At 49.1% G+C, this 21,835-nt stretch overlaps 1 protein-coding gene across 1 annotated transcript; it reads right to left on the bottom strand.

Annotated features, from left to right (window-relative positions):
* Positions 1-7,480: 7,480 nt before the first annotated feature.
* Positions 7,481-13,777, bottom strand: LOC130680649 (spermatogenesis-associated protein 31E1-like). The gene is made up of 2 exons (XM_057491663.1): positions 11,987-13,777; positions 7,481-11,717 (listed from the first exon to the last, which is right to left on the bottom strand). Exons 1-2 carry the CDS (start codon positions 12,136-12,138, stop codon positions 10,097-10,099), a joined length of 1,773 nt encoding a protein of 590 aa, XP_057347646.1. The 5' UTR covers positions 12,139-13,777; the 3' UTR covers positions 7,481-10,096.
* Positions 13,778-21,835: the final 8,058 nt, after the last annotated feature.

The raw sequence follows: 21,835 nt of genomic DNA, 5'->3' as shown, positions 1-21,835 counted from the left end.
GCCCCTCCTGCAGCTGTTCAGCCCCACCTGCAGCCCTGTGGCTCCTCCTGCCCGGGAGCATTATCCACATGCTCCCCTTAGGCCTCACCCTCTCTACTGGCTCTGTCTGGAACGCTTCCCCCTCAGACCTCACATGACATACTCCTGCATCCAGGTTTCTGCTAGAATATCCACTTCTTGAACAAGGAAGGTGTTCCATTTGGTGACTGTGCACTGTGTCAGTATAATTGAGCTGGAATTCTCTCCCCTCTGTCTTTCCAGGTAATGACGGTCACACTAGAAATGTGCACCCAACACGAAAGCTGCCGTGGAGCATCAGCAGCCACTGCACTTCTGCACGTCTGCACACTGTCACTGAGGACAGCTCATCTCACCACTGCAGGGCCGCATCCACGCTCTTCAGTTCCTCAAGTGCTGGGCTCTATCCCATGCCCTTCCGTGGGGGAAGGCTGAAGCTCTTCGTGCGGGGCACCTGCCTCCTCAAGGTTGGAGCATGTGGTCCAGTCTGTCCTCCTGGGCCCCAAGTGTGCTTCCTAACAGTCTGCTTGTCTGTCTGATTCCTGTATCCCCCACTTGCATGAGAGGTGCAGTAAAGCAACGAGTTTGCTTTCCTATCGACTGCACAAACTTAACACACCACCTGCATGTCATTCAATATTTGTTGAAAGAATGAAAGGATGAACAAATTCTCAGTGTTTATATTCTGAGAGTTTATTTGTTGCAAATATTTTCTTAATGTGACTTGTGTCTTCTTTTGAAATCTTACATATCATTTCTTTCCATAGTTTTAAATTTAAATATGTCCATTTGCTATTTCTGCTTTTTGTGTCTTGCTTAAGAAGGTATTCCTTACATCAAGAAGATAAATAAGATTCCTTCTTCTAGTACTATTTTTTTATATTAAGTACTATAAAAAATAATAGTACTTTCTTCTAATACTATTTTTTTTAGATCCTTAGCCCATTTGGATTTTAATTTGGTATAAGGTGTAATGTAGGGAGGCACATTGCTTTATTCTCCCAAATGAGTAGGAAATTGACATGAGTCCTTAATCATCTAGTCCACTGATGCAAAGTATCACTTTTGCCATAATTATTTATGATAGTATATAAAATTTATTTTTTAAACTTACAACTTAACATGTAGATTTTTTGTGTTTGAAGTTAATATTTTCCAATTTATTGCTGACCTGTGGTTTATAAGGGCAAAACTTAGGATCAAGTGTTTTAATTGTGTTATTAAAATCCTTCTGTACTTTCTTACTGTTTTGTACATCTCATCTGTTCATTTTATAGGGTTAAATCACCAGCTAGAATTGTAATATTTTCACTTTTCACTCTCAATTTCTGTCCATTTTTCTTTTATGCATTCTGAAGCTCTGTGTTACGTAGAGGCATGTCCATGGCTCCTGTGTCTACCGGTAGATTATAGCTTTTCCCGATACAAAATATCCCTCTATCCTTTTATTAGTGCTTTTCCCATCCCCATTTTTATTTTCCTTTATTATTTTGTATGCCTGTCTCTTATAAACAAAATAGCTATTTAAATATCAATTATAGAACATCTGTCCTTTTTGGGAGATGTTTTTTGCCCACATGTATTTGTACTGACCATAACCAGATGTGGATTTACTCCTGTTACTTTATTTCATATTTTCCATTTGCGGGTGCTTCCTTGTTCTTCTCTTTCTTGTTTTTTTTTTCCTTTAGTAGATTTTATTGAATAACTTAAGTTTTCTGAGTTATATTTTATATTTTAAAAGTCATGGACATTGCATATCCTATTTTAAATTTTAGAATCATGATCATCATTTTTAATACATGTTTAGCTAGTATTTTTCTCTAAAGATCTACAGCTCTTTAGTATTTATAATATCATCCTGCATGAGACAAACACCAAAGAATATCTTTACTTCCATCAGGATTATTTCTCATAATGATTTCTTAAGGATTTTACTTTCTGGTTATTATTAATTTGGATACTTACTCATCAGCATTTAAGCCCACACTTACTTAAACTATAAGTCAACTAAGAGTTTTGATTATTTTTATTTTCCCTGTTGTTACTAGTATTTCACATGTGCCTTTGAGATTTGTTTTCAGTTTTGCTAGCTTGCAGTTCATATATGGCTTCTTAAGTTTCTGACTCCCTGTATATCCAAAAGAATGACTCTTTTTTTCTTGAAAAATGAATTGACTACTCAGAGAATTTAATTTTGAGAATACTTACTTTCAAAACTTGGAAGAGTTTTCATTAGCATATGTTAATAATATGACTTTCATTATATAAGAGCTACGTGAGAATCTAATCAATAGAATTCAGCCTTAGAGGAACAGTTCACATCCTCATTGACCAATCTCCAATCCCAACTTCAACCAGTGTTAGGTAAGTTTGATTCCTCTTGTCAGATAGAAGTACTCTTTCTTATACTGGCTATCGTTCCAGATAATTTTTCTGGGCATTTATTAATTCAGTCATTCACCCATTCACTCACTAATATGTGCTTAGCACATAGCAATGATCACTTTAGGCATTGGGAATCCAGTGGTAATGCACTCACCATGTACATGTAGTGTACATCATAGGGTGGGGGCGGATATTAAGTCCTTCTACACACATACTGTATAAAACACCTGGCAACCGTAAGGACTATAGTGAAAATTCAAGCATAAAAAGGCAAAGAGTGATGGTGGGTCTCATTTTACATACTGCCATCCCAGAGGAAAAAATGTACATTTGTGCTTCAAAGGACTTGATGGGATTGCACAGAGAGTAAGAGTTGGTGGAGAAGGGATCCAAAGCCTAATGGTGACACTCAATGGCTCCAGGACACATCACCCCTGAGAAGTTGTGAAGAATGGGGTCATCCAGCAAAGGAGACTGAGGAATGGCTGCTGATGTAGGAAGAAAATTAAGACCCTGTGTTGTTTGAGACACCAGCGGGGGAGAGTGTTTCAAGAAAGAAGTATTTAATAATTTAGAGAGTAATTTAGTAATCTGCTTCAAGATGATGTGCCAGGTAAGATGAGGACAATAGGGTATTCCCTGAACGTTGGCAGTATAGAGATTGTGATATCTCTTGGAAAGAGTGGCTGCTTGGCTTGTGACTGTGACAGGGTGGTCCCTGCTGATTTGTGTTGTGGTAATCATGTAGGTTACTTGAGGGAATTCGGGGCTGGAATAATTGTTATCGGAAGGATAACGCAGTGTAGTTAGCTAAGGCCTTTCTGGTTTGATACCAGCTGTGAGACTTTTAGGTGAAAATGTGAATGGACTTTGACGCCTTCTTGTCAAGTCAAGTCTAGTAGTAGGGATGCTGAGTTTTGGCTTCTTGTTAGAGTGGTAAGTGGTCATGCGTGGTGTACAATTGTAGAGAAATAGCCCAGTAGCTTAGAAAATTTGAAGAGATGTGAAGGGGGTTGAATTTTAGGCTTTGTGTTAGAGCACAAAGTTGTAACACTCGTATGAATTCTAGGATTGTGGCGGGCAATTAGGGCTGTGAGTTTTAGGAGCGGGCATATTTCCACTGCACCTCTGGGGTCTTTAGGGCCCTCCACGGCCTTTGTGCTGAGGTCGTGCTCTCCCCAGGCCCCTCGCAGCCAGTGATGGGCTGACTGACAAGCAGGGCTCTCCTGCCCAGTGTGGGACTCCCCTTGCTGGTGGCCTGTGCTGTGGCGCTCCCCATAGGCCTGGCTGAGACTTTGTCAGATTTGCCCTGAAGTCTGCGTCCCGTATTCCACCATCCTCATTCTTCTTTGTTCTCCTTGCGGGTGTCAGACCTGTGCTGAGTGAGAACGCTTCCGCACCTGCTCCTGCGCCTTCATTTCTTTCTCCTCCACAGGTGTTTCCCTGGCAAATCACTCACGTGTCTGATTCCACATTGGCCTCTGCTTCCGAGAGAACCCGAAGTGGTCCACTAAGAAATCAAGAAAATTCCACTTGGGCTACACTAGACTCTACTAATCTTGTTATCAGGCATAATGGTGACACTAAAGTTAGATTAATATTCAAGGCAGGGAAGGAAGGGTGACCTTTGCCTCCCAATAATGAATGACCCACTGGAGTGTATAAATTAAACCTTGGGGAATATTAGAGTGTCACTGAGGGTCTGGGTGGGACTATGAGTGCTGTGTGAGCATGTCTGTGTGGGTCTCTGAGGGTCAGTGAGGGACCCAGGGAGGGTCTGGGAGGGTCTCTGTGAGGGTCCCGCTGAGGGTCTGGGAGGGTCGGTGAGGGTCCCTCTGAGGGTCTGGGAGGGTCTCTGTGAGGGTCATGGGTGTCTGCAGTATCTGAAGAGTGCTGAGTGAGGCAGTGTGAGGGGTCCGGAAGGTGCTGGGAGGCTAAGTTTGGGTGCCGCTGAGGGGCTGCACGTGTCTGTGAGGGTCTGTGAGCTATGGTCTCACGTACTCTGTGAGGGTTGTTGAGGGTTGTGAGGATCTGTCATGGTCTCTGTTAGGGTCCCAGTCAGGTACTGTGGGGTTCTGAGTGGGTCAGTGAGGGTCCCTGTGAGGGTCTGTCTGGGTCCCGGTTAGTGTCCCTCAGGGTCTTTCAGGGTGTGTTTGCGGGTATGTGAGTGTCTCTGTGAGGTTCTGGGAAGGTGTGTGAGAGCCGCTTTGACAGACCCTGTGAGGGTTTCTGAAGGTCTCATAGGTTCCCTGTGAGGTTCCATAAGGTTTTCTGTGAGGGTCCGTGTGAGGTGCTATGTGGCTCTGTGAGAGTCTGTCTTGGGGCTTGTGTGGGTACGTCAGGACCCACATGAGGGTGTTTGAGGGTCTCTTAGTATCACTGTGAGTGTCTTTTTGAGGGTGAAAGTCCATGAGTTTCCCTGTGTGTGTCTGTGAGGGTCTTTGTAGGTCCCTTTGAGGGTCTTTCAGGGTCTCGGTGAGGGCCTGTGAGAGTCTCTTTGAGGGTCTTTGAGGGTCGGTGAGGGTCTCTCAGTGTCTATAAAGGTCCCTATATGTGTCTGTGACAGTCTGCGGAGATCCCCATGCGGGTTTGCTGTGTGTCCATTGAACATGTCTGTAAGGGTCTGTGAGGGTCAATGTGAGTGTGTGTGAGGGTCTGTGTGAGTCTGTGTTTGGGTCTGTGAGGGTTTCTGTGAGGACCTGCGTGATTCTGTGAGGGTCTGTTAGTGTCACTGAGCGGGTTTCTCTGAGGGTCTGTGAGGATCTGCGCTGGTCTTTGTGTGTCTTGAGAGCCTGCAAGCATCCCTGTGTGGGTCTGCGTGGTTCTGTATGGGACTGTACGGGTCTGTGTTAGTCTGTGAGGGTCTTTGCGTATCTGGGATGGCCTGGGATAGAAGATGTGAGGTTGTGGGAGGGTCCCTATGAGGGTGATTATGTCTGTGAGGGCCTCTGTGTGGGACTGTGATGGTCCCTTAGAAGGCCTCTGTGAGGGTCTGTCAGGGTCACTGAAAGGTTGTGTGTTGGTGTTTGTGGTCTCTGAGGGTGTGTGGTGGTTCCTGGGATGGTCTGGGTGGGTCTGTAAGTGCCTGTGTGTGTCTGTGAGTGTCTGTGAGGGTGCCTGAGGGTATTGAGGGTTCCAGGGTGTGTTTGTGTGGGTCTGTCAGGGTCTCTGAGGTTGTGTGAAGGTCTGTGAGGGTCTGTGAGGGTCTCTATGTAGGTCCATGAGGGACTGTGAGGGTTGTGAAGGTCTGTAGGAGGGTCTGTGATGTTCTGCGAGGGTCTGTGAGCCTCCCTGTGAAGTTCTGCGAGGGGCACTGTGACGGTGAGTGAGGGTCTCTGCGAGGGTCCGTGCTGTTGGGTAAGGGTCCCTGTGGGGCTGTGTGGGGGTCATTGTGAAGGTGTGTGAGGGTCTCTGTGAGGGCTGTTTTGAGGCCTGGGATGGTCTGGGAGGTTCCCTGTGTGTGTCAGAGAGGCTCTTTGTAAGTCGCTGTGAGTAGTGTGCCTGTGAACATCTCCGAAGGTCTGTGGAGGGTGTGTGAGGGTCTCTGAGGTTCTGTGAGGCTGTGTGGGGGCCTGTGAAGGTATGTGGAGCTCAGTTAGAATCTCTGTGAGGCTGTGTGAGGGTCCCCGTGAGGGTCCCTGAGGCTCTGTGAAGGTGTGTGGAGCTCAGTCAGAATCTCTGTGAGGCTGTGTGAGGGTCCCCGTGAGGGTGTGTCAGGTTTGGGGAGGGTACGTTTGGATCCCGCTGAGAGTCTGAGCGTGTGTGTGATGGACTCTGTGAGGGACTTTGAGGTTCCTTGGAAGGCTGCGCGAGACTAGACTCTCTGACGATCTCTACTGGTCCCTCTGAGGTTCTGTTAGTGTCAGTTAGGGTCTCCGTGAGGGACTGTGGGGGTATTTGAGGTTTCCTCAGTGAGTGTGACAGTCTTTGATGGTCTGTGTGGGTCCTTGAGGGTCTGAGAGGTCTTTCCGTGTCCATGTGAATGTGTGTTTGGTTCTGTGAGGGTCTGCGTGGGTCTGTGACTGTCCCTGTGAGGGTCTGTGAGGGCCAATGTATGGGTGGGCCTGTCTTGGTGTCTGTGAAGGTCTTGAGGTTCTGAGAGGGTCCGAGTTAGGGTCTCTGAGGTTCTGTGTGGGTCTGTGCGGGTCAGTTAGTGTCACTGTAAGGGTCCCTATGAGGGTCTCTGACAGTCACGGCGAGGGTCTGTGTTGGTCTTCTGTGGTCTTTGAGGGTTTGTGAAGGTCTCTGAGGGTACCTGTGAGTGCCTTGGGGGTCTCTGTGAGGTTCTGTTTGGGTCTGTGAGGGTCTCTGTGAGGGCCTGTGAGGTTCTGGGAGGGATTATTAGGGTCTGGGAGGGCACGCAGGGATCTGTGATTATTCCTTAGAGGTTCTGTGTGTAGGACTGTGAAGGGCCCTTTGACATCATGTGAGGGGCTGGGGGCGCCCTGTGTGGGTCTGGGAAGGAGGGTCTCTGATGGTCTGGGAGTGTCTGGGAGGGCCAGAAATGGTGTCGTGGGGGTCTCCATTGCTGACCTTACCGCAGTCATGGCAGGAGAAGAGCACAGGGGCTTGTCTACCCTGTTTCCTGCTGTTCCTTCAGCCCCATCTGTGGCACTTAACCTGCAAGGGTGTCGATCCCCTATACCCCCGTTCCCAGAACTCACCTCTAGGGGCCTGTGAGAGGACCCAGCTGTCCTGAGCCTTGGGGTCCCCTCTGTGCCCCTCCCCTGACCCGAGGTGGGGTCTCTCTGCCCGGGATCCCAGTCCCACAGGCCCTGGCTGGGCTCTCACCGGGGCCCCTGGAGGAGCCGGGGAGCTGCACGCAGAGGCAGGATGCGGCTCCAGGGGACAGTGCGGCACCAGCGTCTGCACCCATTTGACTCCTCCACCGCGGCCCACATGGGGGTGGGGCTCCTGACAGGCACGGGGCAGGGCCGTCCATGGTCCCTGCATCAGGGCTCCTGGAGCAGGACTCTCCCCTAGGGGCGGCCCTGTAGCTGGCCCACCGTGTGTGCTGCATGTGGCGCAAAGTTGACATCACTCCAGCTTTCCTGTGGGGACCGGCCAGGGTGGAGGGGTGTAGGCTGGAGCACAGCGCACAGTGGGCCATCCTGGACTGCGCCCTCATTCTGGACAGGTCACTTCCAGCCCGTTGTGTGACAGATCCTGTGTGATGGCCTCTTCCCCCTCCGAGCCCTGGGCTGGGCAGCGCTGGGAGCCAGGCGAGTGTTGCTGTGGGACCCCAGGCCCGTCCCTTACTCTTTATTGTCTCCCTGGGAGCCTTCTTTGGGCCACGTGTGGACGTAAAGGTCAGAGACCCTGAGTCAGTCTCAAGGACCCCAGCCCTGTGCAGGTTTATTCAGTATATTGTGGGAAAGTCAAGCTTCCCTGCCTGTGTGAGCCTGGCCCTCTGTCACAGGTCCCTGTGGCAGCTCTTGGGCTCCGGGGGCTGGTGTGGGTGGAGACCCCAGGGCGGGCCACCATGCGGGAGCCATGGGCCCTGAGCTGCTCCTGCCCTCTGGGCTTGTGATGGCGGTGGGTCTCCAGGGCTCCTCGGTCCCTGCACCATTGGGGGTTGCAGTGTGCCATTTTGCTGCCATCCTCCCCTGTCCCCCAAATTTTCAGGGTCCACCTTCAGATGGTGACTGTGCACAAGCCACAACAGCCTTGATCCCTGATTCCTCAGAAGGGAAGGTGTGGCCCATCCCTCAGGACCTCTGTGCACCCCACCCGCACACCCTCAGAGCCGGGACTGCATCCTCTTTATGCTGCTCCTGAGTGGGAGAAGGGTGGAGGGAAGGGATGCTGAGCTAGAGGGACCCGAGCCCACCGCAACCCCGGCTTCATCAGGACAGAAGGGGCTGCCCGGCAGGTGTCAGCTACTCCCCACCCGGAGCTCCGGGTGGGGGAGGTCTCCTGCGCCTCTGCTCTCAGGCAAGCACTGCCCCGGACACCCCTGCGCCTGCGGGGAACTTTTCAGATACTTTCTGGAGCCTGAGGGGAATTTCAGCCTCTTTAAACGTCTCCCTCACAGCTGCCCAAGAGCAAGCAGTGGGGCCGGCTGAGCCAGATCCTGGGGTTGGGGGGCATCTTACAGGTTTTCCTCATCTTCTCAAGTCCAGATGCTTTTGTTTTGTAATGAGGCTCTCATGGAAACCTAAGGTGCATCGAGGGCAAGGGGTGCAGGTGGGCATGCCACACCACAGGCATCCTCAACCTCCATTTCCACCTCTCGGGAAGCCACGGTGGCTGCGTGGGAAGAGCGGACCCTGACTCCTTCCCTTCCCCCAGCAGGGCACAGACAGAAGCCACCACCTCTCCTGAGAGAAAAGCATGTATTTTGGGAAATGATGGAAGTTGAGGTAGGAAGAATCCATCAGCACTAAGGGGATGTGCTGACGTAAGGAAAACCAAGTTTTCTTCACACTATATGGATCTTTTCTTGAAGAAAAGTTGTCCCAGGAAACACATGAAACCCCGCTCCCGCTGAACAGATGGCACATCTCTCTGAATCATAGGATGCCTTGGGCAGTGGAGGGTGCAGGCTGAGGCACCTGCCGCCCTTGGCCCGTGCTGGCTGGGCCTGACCGGGCACCCCAGCTCACGGGGGTGGGAAGGCCCTGTTGCCGTCCTTGTCTCTGGCCAGCCTGCTCTTGCCAGCACTGCTGTGGCCCTTCAGGGTGGCCTGTAGATTGCAGGCTTTCTGTCTCGTCGCCCTCCCTTGCTCTTCATAGGAGAGAAGCCTGTGGTACCAGAAGTCTGTGGCACCATGTTCTCCTGCGGGAGCCTGGAATTGCCCTTTGTGCCAATTTAACTCCGAGGGAGGACGTCCATTTTGAAGTTTGATTTTCTCGCCTAGGATCCGTCCCACAGGGGACGAGGCTGTCGCGATCCCCTGAGCCTCAGCAGCCGCGCTGTCTGGAGCAGATCTGCTATTGTCTTGTCCCTGGCTCTGGGCAGTGGCTGACGGAGGCCTGCCTTTTTGCTGGGGAAGTTCACTGCAGAAAATCCCCCGCGGAACGTGCTGTGTCTTTTTTGTGAGGTGGCTTTCTGGAGGAGCCTGTTCCTCCTTCTGTCCCAGCTGGCAGGACTTGCTTCTTAAGGATTCTACTGTTTCCTTATCCTTATTTAGCATCCCATTGTCCTGGGAGGCCCTCGGTTCTGCTGATCTTTTCTCCTGCTCTCCTTGGCTGGACCTCCTACAGTGCTTTTCCTCACCAGCAGGGACAGCCATCTTGCTCTGGCTCTGATCTGGCTCCTCCCGTCTCCAGGACCCCTGCAGCCCCTGGCTGCTCTGATGTGAGGCCCATCTACTCAACATGATGTCACCTGACACATGCACAGCTGATGTGTCCCCAGTTGATGTGCTCTGCGAGCTGCACAGAGAGCTCTGAGAATCCGAACCGTCTGCGGCAAGAAACGCCCGGGAGTGCTGCGGGAGCGCGGGAGCGTCGCAGTCCTGAAGAAGCTCAGCAGGGCCGCTGTCCGCAGGCTGCTTCCCAGACGCTACCTTCTCGCGGAGCTCAGAGTCACTGTGCTGTGCATCAGGCCGTGGCTCTTCCGGATCCTGAATCGCACCCTTTTCACTTGGCAGTGTTGGGATTTTATTTGTCCCTGGAGTCCCTGATCTCCTCAGATCCACATTAGTAATTTGGGAGCTGGCCGGCACACTGGATTTCAAGGTGACATTCTAAGCACAGGCCTCCTCAGCCACCACCGACTCCCCGTCTTCATCAGCACTTGAAGAAGGGGACCCAGTGCTGCCCTCCAACACTGTGATCCTGCAGTGGGGGACTCCTGCGGCCCAGCCTCCACCCTCCCCACCTGACTCACTGCTGGCCGTGGCTGCACCTGGGTGCAGCTCCAGGCTGGCTCTGTGGGCCCTCACGGCCATCTCGCTGTGCCACATTCTGGCCACAGACATGCACGTGGAGGTCTGCGCAGGTGGCCTGCTCACCTGTGTGGTCAGAGGGGCCTCTGAGGATGCGTGGCCATCATCAGGTAGGGTCTCTCCCAGGGTCTTCTGGATTTCCTCATACGTAGGTGAGGGGGCAGGGAGGGGACTCACTGGGCTGAAGACTTGAGCTTTTTGAAGCATAGGAGGTAAGGTCTTCTGCTCACTTTCTCGCTGCTTCTCCACAGTATGACATTCCAGATTGTGCTGGGATGGGGCTACAAGCTGAGGCAGGACCTGGGATGGGGCCGCAAGCTGATACAAGGGCTGGGATGGGGCCACAGGCTGAGGCAGGGGTTGGGTTGGTGAAATGCGTGGCCCTACTGTGCGTGTAGCCTGAAATCGGAATGGGAAGGCAGAAGAGTGTCCATTGAAAGAGACAGAGCGAATATCGTGCTGGGAACCAGATTCCCTGGCATTAGCCTCCAGCGACTCGCTGTGTAGAAAGGGGATACCCCAGAAGAACTGTTCGCATTTCTGCTGTAAATGGACCCCCAAATCTTTAGTATCTGGGGGCTTTCCATGACTGGCCAGCTGCTCTGGTTTGCCTTTTGTGCTCTCACCCAGGGACTTCACAGTCCCCAAAGAATTCAGGCGGTGGTCTGACCCATCTCCCTTTTCGTTCTCCTTCCTCATCTTCTGCTCTGTTCTCCTGCTGATCAGTGTCTCCCGCAGCTTCTGGGTGTCAGGGTTGACAAATGAGGGGCTACAAGCCTCTACCTGTTTGTCTGTGGGGTGTCCCCAGAATGAGACCTCTGGTGGGTGTTGGGGCAGGTGTTCTTGCTGCGACTTGGATCGTGAGGAGGTCGAGCGGCTCCAGGCTTTGCCATCTGCCTGACACCTGGAAGGGGCTGGCACGGGCGAGGTTGCGCGACCAACGCCTGAGATGACTCGGGTGTGAGAAGCCAGCCAGTGTGCATATGGGGCCGAGCTCCATGGGAGGGTGCCTAGGCAGAGTGCCATTGAGTCACGCTGAGTGTGAGTCGGAGTGGAGCTTGGTGGTGGGACAAAGGAAGCCATTGGAGGTGGAGGGCAAGGCTCTGAATCCGTGGAATTTGGTGGGGAAGGGGAAGGAGTACGTGGGAGAGGCTCTGGTGGCTGAGAGTCACTCCGGGACGAGTCTGAATGGACACCAACTTTGGACGTTAGCAGGCCTGGTGAGCAGCTGGAGGCCAGAGGTGGAGAGCGTGTGGCCGGAGGAGCCAAGGGAGCCGAAGGGCCCACGGCAGGAGCAGTGCTGTCCTCAGGCTCCCCGCACGGCCACTGGGCTCCCGCAGGCTCTGCTTCGGACCCCTCACTGGGCTGCTCTTGCGATGACATCTGAGAGTCACCGTTGTCAAGGAGCCTCCTCACGCGGCTGCAGAGGACAGGAGGCAAGAGCTGCAGCCAGGAGCAGCCAGGGCCAGGAGGGGCCGAGCAGGCCCGGCAGGGCTGAGCGCCTGAAGCCCATGACCCTGCAGGTCCCCATGCTGGCTGCACAGTGCTCCTGCTGTCCCCCAGGTCTGCAGTCACACCTGTCCCCATGTCTCCCCCACCACGTCAGTCCCAGGCTGCCTGCAGCCCTGGAGTCCCGTCATAAGGCTCTGGGGGGAAGGAGGACCCAGAGGAGAAGGGAAGATTCTTTACCTTCTCAGAAGAAGTAACAGGTCCTTAATCTCTCCCAGGTCACGAAGGAATTCCCTGCAAGCTGGAAAGCGGAAGACGGGGTCATCGTGGGGAAGGCAGGGACCTAGGTGTCTTATAGGAGACTGAGGGCTACATCCCTTTAGGGGAGACATTGGGGAGGTTAGAGCCTGGAGCCCAAGCCTCAGAGTCCAAGGCCACAGGATCCCTGACGGCGATGGCAAGACTCGTGACTGGGAACGCTTTGCCACTTGCAAAGTGCTTCGACATCCATTGCCTGCTGCGGCCCTCACAGCCACCCTCTGGGGGAGACATGGCAAGGGCCACCTCACAGAGGCACCTTAGGGAAGTTAAATGCCCGCACGTGGACCTGGAGTCCCCCCTTCCCAATCCGGACACTCTTGGTCCACTCCAGCCCACCGCGTCCGTGCTGGGCAACACCATCCTCAGGGGCGTCGTGTAGCTGGGCCCTCCAGCGGGAGAGACAGGCTGACTCGGGTGGGCAGGGCCGGCTGACAGAAGCTCACCTTTCAGAGATCCACTTCTTTTTTTATACTTTTTCTTTCCATTTGGCTCCAAGTGATGCTGAGGGACCAAAAACATGACAGGCTGGGACCAAGTCTCACTCACCTCCATAGACAAGCTGCAGAGGCTCGGTGTCTATACACAGGACTTGCTACATTTACCTAACAGGCCCGGAGGTGTCCTGTCCTTGTACTCATTTTTGACATAGATAAGAACATTTTCCCTTTTCCTTCCTTGAAGAATGTAAAGAAGGATTTTCTGTGTGGGACCCGCCCTGGCTTTCTTGCGTCAGTGGATTTCTCTCCTCAAGAAACACACACGTGCTCAGACCTACAGGCCCCTCTGAGCTCCGTCAGGCCGCACTGTGCCTCCCGAGGCCAACGCCCCACTGCAGCCCCTGCTCAGAGGCACTGCGGGCTCAGCACTGCCCTCGGGTCAGCCTGGACGAAGCCTCGCCCTAGACCCCTGCCCTAGGAAGGCAGCTGGTAAATCAGTGCTCAGGGGCCTGTCCTCCTGCAGACATCAGATTCTTAGGATCTGGGCCTCAGCCACCGGCCACTGGGTTTGGGATTTTGGCCTGGAGCCCTTTAGCCACCTGGCCCCTGTCTAGGGTCGTTGGCTAGATCCTCCTGCCAGAACTCGTGCCTGGCCTGGCTTATGCCTAGAAGGAGGATCTTGTATTCTTTCCTGAGAAGAGATGATCTCTTCTTTCCCATCCCAGGAGCCTCTACAGCTGACTCCAAAAAGCAGAAGTAAAGAGAGAAAAGAGAGAACCACATTCTGTTGGGTCTGGGCCAAGGGTTCCTTACCTTCCTGATGTTTCCATGTTTTTTAGATGGTAGTGATGAGGATGGATCACTTGCAAAGAAGGGGAGTAATTGAAGGAAGAGCCCCAGTCCCCACAGGATGCCTCCGATGGTGATAGGCACCCAGGAAGTGGAGCTGGAGCTCAGCCAGGTAGCTAGAACGCTTTTCAGACACAGGAGAGGACTCTCCATCATCTGAATCGCACTGCTGCCCTCAGGCAACTGACCTCTGAGCCTGTGCTTGGGCACAGCACAGCAGGCCCACATCACAGAGCAGTGGCCTTGTCACAAACGGTTCCTGAGGGCGGGGGAGGGGACAGAGGAGGAGCAGGCGGAACCACAGCCCCTCCCCCACCATCCCGTCCCACAGGGCTCTGCACCCTACTGGGCCTTGTAGGTTCCTTCTTTCCAACTCTATTCACTCTGTCAGGGAGACCTTAGCCAATTTTCCTCTCATCCGTACATTATCTGGTCCCCACTTTCCTTTTTTTTTTTTTAAATTAAGGTATCATTGATACACACTCTTATGAAGTTTTCACATGAAAAACTGTGTGTTTTCTACATTCACCCATGTCATCGAGTCCCCACCCCATACCCCACTGCAGTCACTGTCCATCAGTGTAGTAAGGTGCCACAGGGTAACTACTTGTGTTCTCTCTGCTACATTGTCTTCTCCGTGACCCCCCACACCACGTGTACTAATCATATTACCCCTCAATCCCCTTCTCCCTCCCTCCCCCCACTCCCCTTTGCTAACCACCAGTCCCTTCTTGGGTGTCTGTGAGTCTGCTGCTGTTTTGTTCTTTCAGTTTTGCTTTGTTGTTATACTCCACAAATGAGGGAAATCATTTGGTATTTGTCTTTCTCTGCCTGACTTATTTCACTGAGTATGATACCCTCTAGCTCTATCCATGTTGTAGCAAATGGTAGGATTTGTTTCTTTCTTATGGCTGAATAGTATTCCATTGTGTATATGTACCACATCTTCTTTATCCATTCATCTGCTGATGGACACTTAGGTCGCTTCTATATCTTGGCTATTGTAAATAGTGCTATAATAAATATAGGGGTGCATATTGTCTTTTTGAATCTGACAACTTGTTGTCTTTGGGTGAATTCCTATGAGTGGAATTCCTGGGTCAAATGGTATTTCTGTTTTTAGTTTTTTTGAGGAACCTCCATACTGCTTTCCACAATGGTTCAACTAATTTACATTCCCACCAGCAGTGTAGGAGGGTTCCCCTTTCTCCTCTCCAGCACTTGTTCCTTGTCTTTTGGTTGTGGGCCATCCTAACTGTTGTGAGGTGATAGCTCTTTGTAGTTTTAATTTGCATTTCCCTGATAATTAGTGGTGTGGAGCATCTTTTCATGTGCCTGTTGGCCATCTGAATTTCTTCTTCAGAGAAGTGTCTGTTCATATCCTCGGCCCATATTTTAATCGGGTTATTTGCTTTTTAGGTGTTGAGGCGTGTGAGTTCTTAATACATTTTGGATGTTAACCCCTTGTTGTAAGTCGTTTACAAATATATTCTCCCATACTGTAAGATGCCCTTTTGTTCTACTGATGGTGTCCTTTGCTGTACAGAAGGTTTTTAGCTTGATGTAGTCCCATTTGTTCGTTTCGGCTTTTGTTCCCCTTGCCTGAGAAGATGTGTCCAGGAAAAGTTGCTCATATTTATATTCAAGAGATTTTTACCTATGTTTTCTTCTATGAGTTTATGTTTCATGACTTACATTCAGGTCTTTGATCCATTTCAAGTTTACTTTTGTGTATGCAGTTAGATAATAATTCAGTTTCATTGTCTTACATGTAGCTGTCCAGTTTTGGTGACACCATTTGTTGACTGGGGTGTCATTTCCCCATTGTATATCCATGTCTCCTTTATCATATATTAATTGGCCATATATGTGTTGGTTTATATCTGGGCTCTCTATTCTGTTCCTTTGATCTATTGGATCTTTTCTTGTGCCAGTACCAAATTGTTTTGGTTACAATGACTTTGTAGAAGAGCTTGAAGTTATGGAGCATAATCCGCCCAGCTTTGTTATTCCTTGTCAGGATTGCTTTGGCTATTTCGAGTCTTTCGTGGTTCCATATAAATGTTAGTACTATGTGTTCTAGTTCATGGAAGAATACTGTTGGTATTTTGATGGGAATTGTATTGAATCTCTAGATTGCTTTAAGCAGGTTGGCTGTTTTGACAATACAAATTCTTCCTATCAATGAGCACGGGTTGTGTTTCCATTTATTGGTGTCTTCTTTAATTTCTCTCATGAGTGTCTTGTAGGTCTTTCACCTCCTTGGTTATATCATTGCTCTGCCTCTTTTCAGTGTTCTCATGGCTTTGCTGTTCTGCTGTTCAGGGTTAACCATCTGCTCCTCCCTCCTGTAAATACATGTCTCAGTGACAAACATAATTTACGTGGGATATGCATTGTATCTTAATTTAATCTGACATCTGATTAATCTTTCTGATACCTTCACTTCTTTTCTGTCTCTCCTCAGATGCTGACCTTAGATATGATTAGTGTAAGGAAGTGGGCACTATTATCCACATCCTTGCCTCTATCAGTTTTATGGAGATGCAAGTAAGGCAGCTGATGCTCATATGCTGATGCTGAAACGATAGTGTAGCTGCCACCTACAGACACTTAGTCAGAGTCCATAAACTTTAATATTGTTCATAGCATTCTTTGTAAACCAATTCAATTCCCTTAACTCCCAATATTCTGAAGGACATTAGTCATTCATGTATTTATTAGTTACTTAAGATAGAGTTGCTGAATGCCTTCTCTGCACACTGCTCGGATGAAGTGTGATAGTGACTCCAGACATGCCCTAGGCACCTCTTCGATCACATTTTCCTGCAGCCTCCTGCAGCCATGCAGCCCCTCCTGCAGCTGTTCAGCCCCACCTGCAGCCCTGTGGCTCCTCCTGCCCGGGAGCATTATCCACATGCTCCCCTTAGGCCTCACCCTCTCTACTGGCTCTGTCTGGAACGCTTCCCCCTCAGACCTCACATGACATACTCCTGCATCCAGGTTTCTGCTAGAATATCCACTTCTTGAACAAGGAAGGTGTTCCATTTGGTGACTGTGCACTGTGTCAGTATAATTGAGCTGGAATTCTCTCCCCTCTGTCTTTCCAGGTAATGACGGTCACACTAGAAATGTGCACCCAACACGAAAGCTGCCGTGGAGCATCAGCAGCCACTGCACTTCTGCACGTCTGCACACTGTCACTGAGGACAGCTCATCTCACCACTGCAGGGCCGCATCCACGCTCTTCAGTTCCTCAAGTGCTGGGCTCTATCCCATGCCCTTCCGTGGGGGAAGGCTGAAGCTCTTCGTGCGGGGCACCTGCCTCCTCAAGGTTGGAGCATGTGGTCCAGTCTGTCCTCCTGGGCCCCAAGTGTGCTTCCTAACAGTCTGCTTGTCTGTCTGATTCCTGTATCCCCCACTTGCATGAGAGGTGCAGTAAAGCAACGAGTTTGCTTTCCTATCGACTGCACAAACTTAACACACCACCTGCATGTCATTCAATATTTGTTGAAAGAATGAAAGGATGAACAAATTCTCAGTGTTTATATTCTGAGAGTTTATTTGTTGCAAATATTTTCTTAATGTGACTTGTGTCTTCTTTTGAAATCTTACATATCATTTCTTTCCATAGTTTTAAATTTAAATATGTCCATTTGCTATTTCTGCTTTTTGTGTCTTGCTTAAGAAGGTATTCCTTACATCAAGAAGATAAATAAGATTCCTTCTTCTAGTACTATTTTTTTATATTAAGTACTATAAAAAATAATAGTACTTTCTTCTAATACTATTTTTTTTAGATCCTTAGCCCATTTGGATTTTAATTTGGTATAAGGTGTAATGTAGGGAGGCACATTGCTTTATTCTCCCAAATGAGTAGGAAATTGACATGAGTCCTTAATCATCTAGTCCACTGATGCAAAGTATCACTTTTGCCATAATTATTTATGATAGTATATAAAATTTATTTTTTAAACTTACAACTTAACATGTAGATTTTTTGTGTTTGAAGTTAATATTTTCCAATTTATTGCTGACCTGTGGTTTATAAGGGCAAAACTTAGGATCAAGTGTTTTAATTGTGTTATTAAAATCCTTCTGTACTTTCTTACTGTTTTGTACATCTCATCTGTTCATTTTATAGGGTTAAATCACCAGCTAGAATTGTAATATTTTCACTTTTCACTCTCAATTTCTGTCCATTTTTCTTTTATGCATTCTGAAGCTCTGTGTTACGTAGAGGCATGTCCATGGCTCCTGTGTCTACCGGTAGATTATAGCTTTTCCCGATACAAAATATCCCTCTATCCTTTTATTAGTGCTTTTCCCATCCCCATTTTTATTTTCCTTTATTATTTTGTATGCCTGTCTCTTATAAACAAAATAGCTATTTAAATATCAATTATAGAACATCTGTCCTTTTTGGGAGATGTTTTTTGCCCACATGTATTTGTACTGACCATAACCAGATGTGGATTTACTCCTGTTACTTTATTTCATATTTTCCATTTGCGGGTGCTTCCTTGTTCTTCTCTTTCTTGTTTTTTTTTTCCTTTAGTAGATTTTATTGAATAACTTAAGTTTTCTGAGTTATATTTTATATTTTAAAAGTCATGGACATTGCATATCCTATTTTAAATTTTAGAATCATGATCATCATTTTTAATACATGTTTAGCTAGTATTTTTCTCTAAAGATCTACAGCTCTTTAGTATTTATAATATCATCCTGCATGAGACAAACACCAAAGAATATCTTTACTTCCATCAGGATTATTTCTCATAATGATTTCTTAAGGATTTTACTTTCTGGTTATTATTAATTTGGATACTTACTCATCAGCATTTAAGCCCACACTTACTTAAACTATAAGTCAACTAAGAGTTTTGATTATTTTTATTTTCCCTGTTGTTACTAGTATTTCACATGTGCCTTTGAGATTTGTTTTCAGTTTTGCTAGCTTGCAGTTCATATATGGCTTCTTAAGTTTCTGACTCCCTGTATATCCAAAAGAATGACTCTTTTTTTCTTGAAAAATGAATTGACTACTCAGAGAATTTAATTTTGAGAATACTTACTTTCAAAACTTGGAAGAGTTTTCATTAGCATATGTTAATAATATGACTTTCATTATATAAGAGCTACGTGAGAATCTAATCAATAGAATTCAGCCTTAGAGGAACAGTTCACATCCTCATTGACCAATCTCCAATCCCAACTTCAACCAGTGTTAGGTAAGTTTGATTCCTCTTGTCAGATAGAAGTACTCTTTCTTATACTGGCTATCGTTCCAGATAATTTTTCTGGGCATTTATTAATTCAGTCATTCACCCATTCACTCACTAATATGTGCTTAGCACATAGCAATGATCACTTTAGGCATTGGGAATCCAGTGGTAATGCACTCACCATGTACATGTAGTGTACATCATAGGGTGGGGGCGGATATTAAGTCCTTCTACACACATACTGTATAAAACACCTGGCAACCGTAAGGACTATAGTGAAAATTCAAGCATAAAAAGGCAAAGAGTGATGGTGGGTCTCATTTTACATACTGCCATCCCAGAGGAAAAAATGTACATTTGTGCTTCAAAGGACTTGATGGGATTGCACAGAGAGTAAGAGTTGGTGGAGAAGGGATCCAAAGCCTAATGGTGACACTCAATGGCTCCAGGACACATCACCCCTGAGAAGTTGTGAAGAATGGGGTCATCCAGCAAAGGAGACTGAGGAATGGCTGCTGATGTAGGAAGAAAATTAAGACCCTGTGTTGTTTGAGACACCAGCGGGGGAGAGTGTTTCAAGAAAGAAGTATTTAATAATTTAGAGAGTAATTTAGTAATCTGCTTCAAGATGATGTGCCAGGTAAGATGAGGACAATAGGGTATTCCCTGAACGTTGGCAGTATAGAGATTGTGATATCTCTTGGAAAGAGTGGCTGCTTGGCTTGTGACTGTGACAGGGTGGTCCCTGCTGATTTGTGTTGTGGTAATCATGTAGGTTACTTGAGGGAATTCGGGGCTGGAATAATTGTTATCGGAAGGATAACGCAGTGTAGTTAGCTAAGGCCTTTCTGGTTTGATACCAGCTGTGAGACTTTTAGGTGAAAATGTGAATGGACTTTGACGCCTTCTTGTCAAGTCAAGTCTAGTAGTAGGGATGCTGAGTTTTGGCTTCTTGTTAGAGTGGTAAGTGGTCATGCGTGGTGTACAATTGTAGAGAAATAGCCCAGTAGCTTAGAAAATTTGAAGAGATGTGAAGGGGGTTGAATTTTAGGCTTTGTGTTAGAGCACAAAGTTGTAACACTCGTATGAATTCTAGGATTGTGGCGGGCAATTAGGGCTGTGAGTTTTAGGAGCGGGCATATTTCCACTGCACCTCTGGGGTCTTTAGGGCCCTCCACGGCCTTTGTGCTGAGGTCGTGCTCTCCCCAGGCCCCTCGCAGCCAGTGATGGGCTGACTGACAAGCAGGGCTCTCCTGCCCAGTGTGGGACTCCCCTTGCTGGTGGCCTGTGCTGTGGCGCTCCCCATAGGCCTGGCTGAGACTTTGTCAGATTTGCCCTGAAGTCTGCGTCCCGTATTCCACCATCCTCATTCTTCTTTGTTCTCCTTGCGGGTGTCAGACCTGTGCTGAGTGAGAACGCTTCCGCACCTGCTCCTGCGCCTTCATTTCTTTCTCCTCCACAGGTGTTTCCCTGGCAAATCACTCACGTGTCTGATTCCACATTGGCCTCTGCTTCCGAGAGAACCCGAAGTGGTCCACTAAGAAATCAAGAAAATTCCACTTGGGCTACACTAGACTCTACTAATCTTGTTATCAGGCATAATGGTGACACTAAAGTTAGATTAATATTCAAGGCAGGGAAGGAAGGGTGACCTTTGCCTCCCAATAATGAATGACCCACTGGAGTGTATAAATTAAACCTTGGGGAATATTAGAGTGTCACTGAGGGTCTGGGTGGGACTATGAGTGCTGTGTGAGCATGTCTGTGTGGGTCTCTGAGGGTCAGTGAGGGACCCAGGGAGGGTCTGGGAGGGTCTCTGTGAGGGTCCCGCTGAGGGTCTGGGAGGGTCGGTGAGGGTCCCTCTGAGGGTCTGGGAGGGTCTCTGTGAGGGTCATGGGTGTCTGCAGTATCTGAAGAGTGCTGAGTGAGGCAGTGTGAGGGGTCCGGAAGGTGCTGGGAGGCTAAGTTTGGGTGCCGCTGAGGGGCTGCACGTGTCTGTGAGGGTCTGTGAGCTATGGTCTCACGTACTCTGTGAGGGTTGTTGAGGGTTGTGAGGATCTGTCATGGTCTCTGTTAGGGTCCCAGTCAGGTACTGTGGGGTTCTGAGTGGGTCAGTGAGGGTCCCTGTGAGGGTCTGTCTGGGTCCCGGTTAGTGTCCCTCAGGGTCTTTCAGGGTGTGTTTGCGGGTATGTGAGTGTCTCTGTGAGGTTCTGGGAAGGTGTGTGAGAGCCGCTTTGACAGACCCTGTGAGGGTTTCTGAAGGTCTCATAGGTTCCCTGTGAGGTTCCATAAGGTTTTCTGTGAGGGTCCGTGTGAGGTGCTATGTGGCTCTGTGAGAGTCTGTCTTGGGGCTTGTGTGGGTACGTCAGGACCCACATGAGGGTGTTTGAGGGTCTCTTAGTATCACTGTGAGTGTCTTTTTGAGGGTGAAAGTCCATGAGTTTCCCTGTGTGTGTCTGTGAGGGTCTTTGTAGGTCCCTTTGAGGGTCTTTCAGGGTCTCGGTGAGGGCCTGTGAGAGTCTCTTTGAGGGTCTTTGAGGGTCGGTGAGGGTCTCTCAGTGTCTATAAAGGTCCCTATATGTGTCTGTGACAGTCTGCGGAGATCCCCATGCGGGTTTGCTGTGTGTCCATTGAACATGTCTGTAAGGGTCTGTGAGGGTCAATGTGAGTGTGTGTGAGGGTCTGTGTGAGTCTGTGTTTGGGTCTGTGAGGGTTTCTGTGAGGACCTGCGTGATTCTGTGAGGGTCTGTTAGTGTCACTGAGCGGGTTTCTCTGAGGGTCTGTGAGGATCTGCGCTGGTCTTTGTGTGTCTTGAGAGCCTGCAAGCATCCCTGTGTGGGTCTGCGTGGTTCTGTATGGGACTGTACGGGTCTGTGTTAGTCTGTGAGGGTCTTTGCGTATCTGGGATGGCCTGGGATAGAAGATGTGAGGTTGTGGGAGGGTCCCTATGAGGGTGATTATGTCTGTGAGGGCCTCTGTGTGGGACTGTGATGGTCCCTTAGAAGGCCTCTGTGAGGGTCTGTCAGGGTCACTGAAAGGTTGTGTGTTGGTGTTTGTGGTCTCTGAGGGTGTGTGGTGGTTCCTGGGATGGTCTGGGTGGGTCTGTAAGTGCCTGTGTGTGTCTGTGAGTGTCTGTGAGGGTGCCTGAGGGTATTGAGGGTTCCAGGGTGTGTTTGTGTGGGTCTGTCAGGGTCTCTGAGGTTGTGTGAAGGTCTGTGAGGGTCTGTGAGGGTCTCTATGTAGGTCCATGAGGG

The sequence above is a fragment of the Manis pentadactyla genome, chromosome 14 (genome assembly GCF_030020395.1).
Source record: "Manis pentadactyla isolate mManPen7 chromosome 14, mManPen7.hap1, whole genome shotgun sequence".
Lineage (NCBI taxonomy): Eukaryota > Metazoa > Chordata > Mammalia > Pholidota > Manidae > Manis > Manis pentadactyla.
This window is presented reverse-complemented; position numbering and strand designations above follow the sequence as displayed.

Bases quoted from the DNA above. Each gene is read 5' to 3' on its own strand.
- LOC130680649 (XM_057491663.1), bottom strand. From the start codon at position 12,138: ATGTCTCCCCTAAAGGGATGTAGCCCTCAGTCTCCTATAAGACACCTA. The intron at 11,718-11,986 runs GTAAAGAATCTT...TGTCCTCTGCAG, and splicing joins CTGTTACTTCTTCTGAGAAG to CCGCGTGAGGAGGCTCCTTG.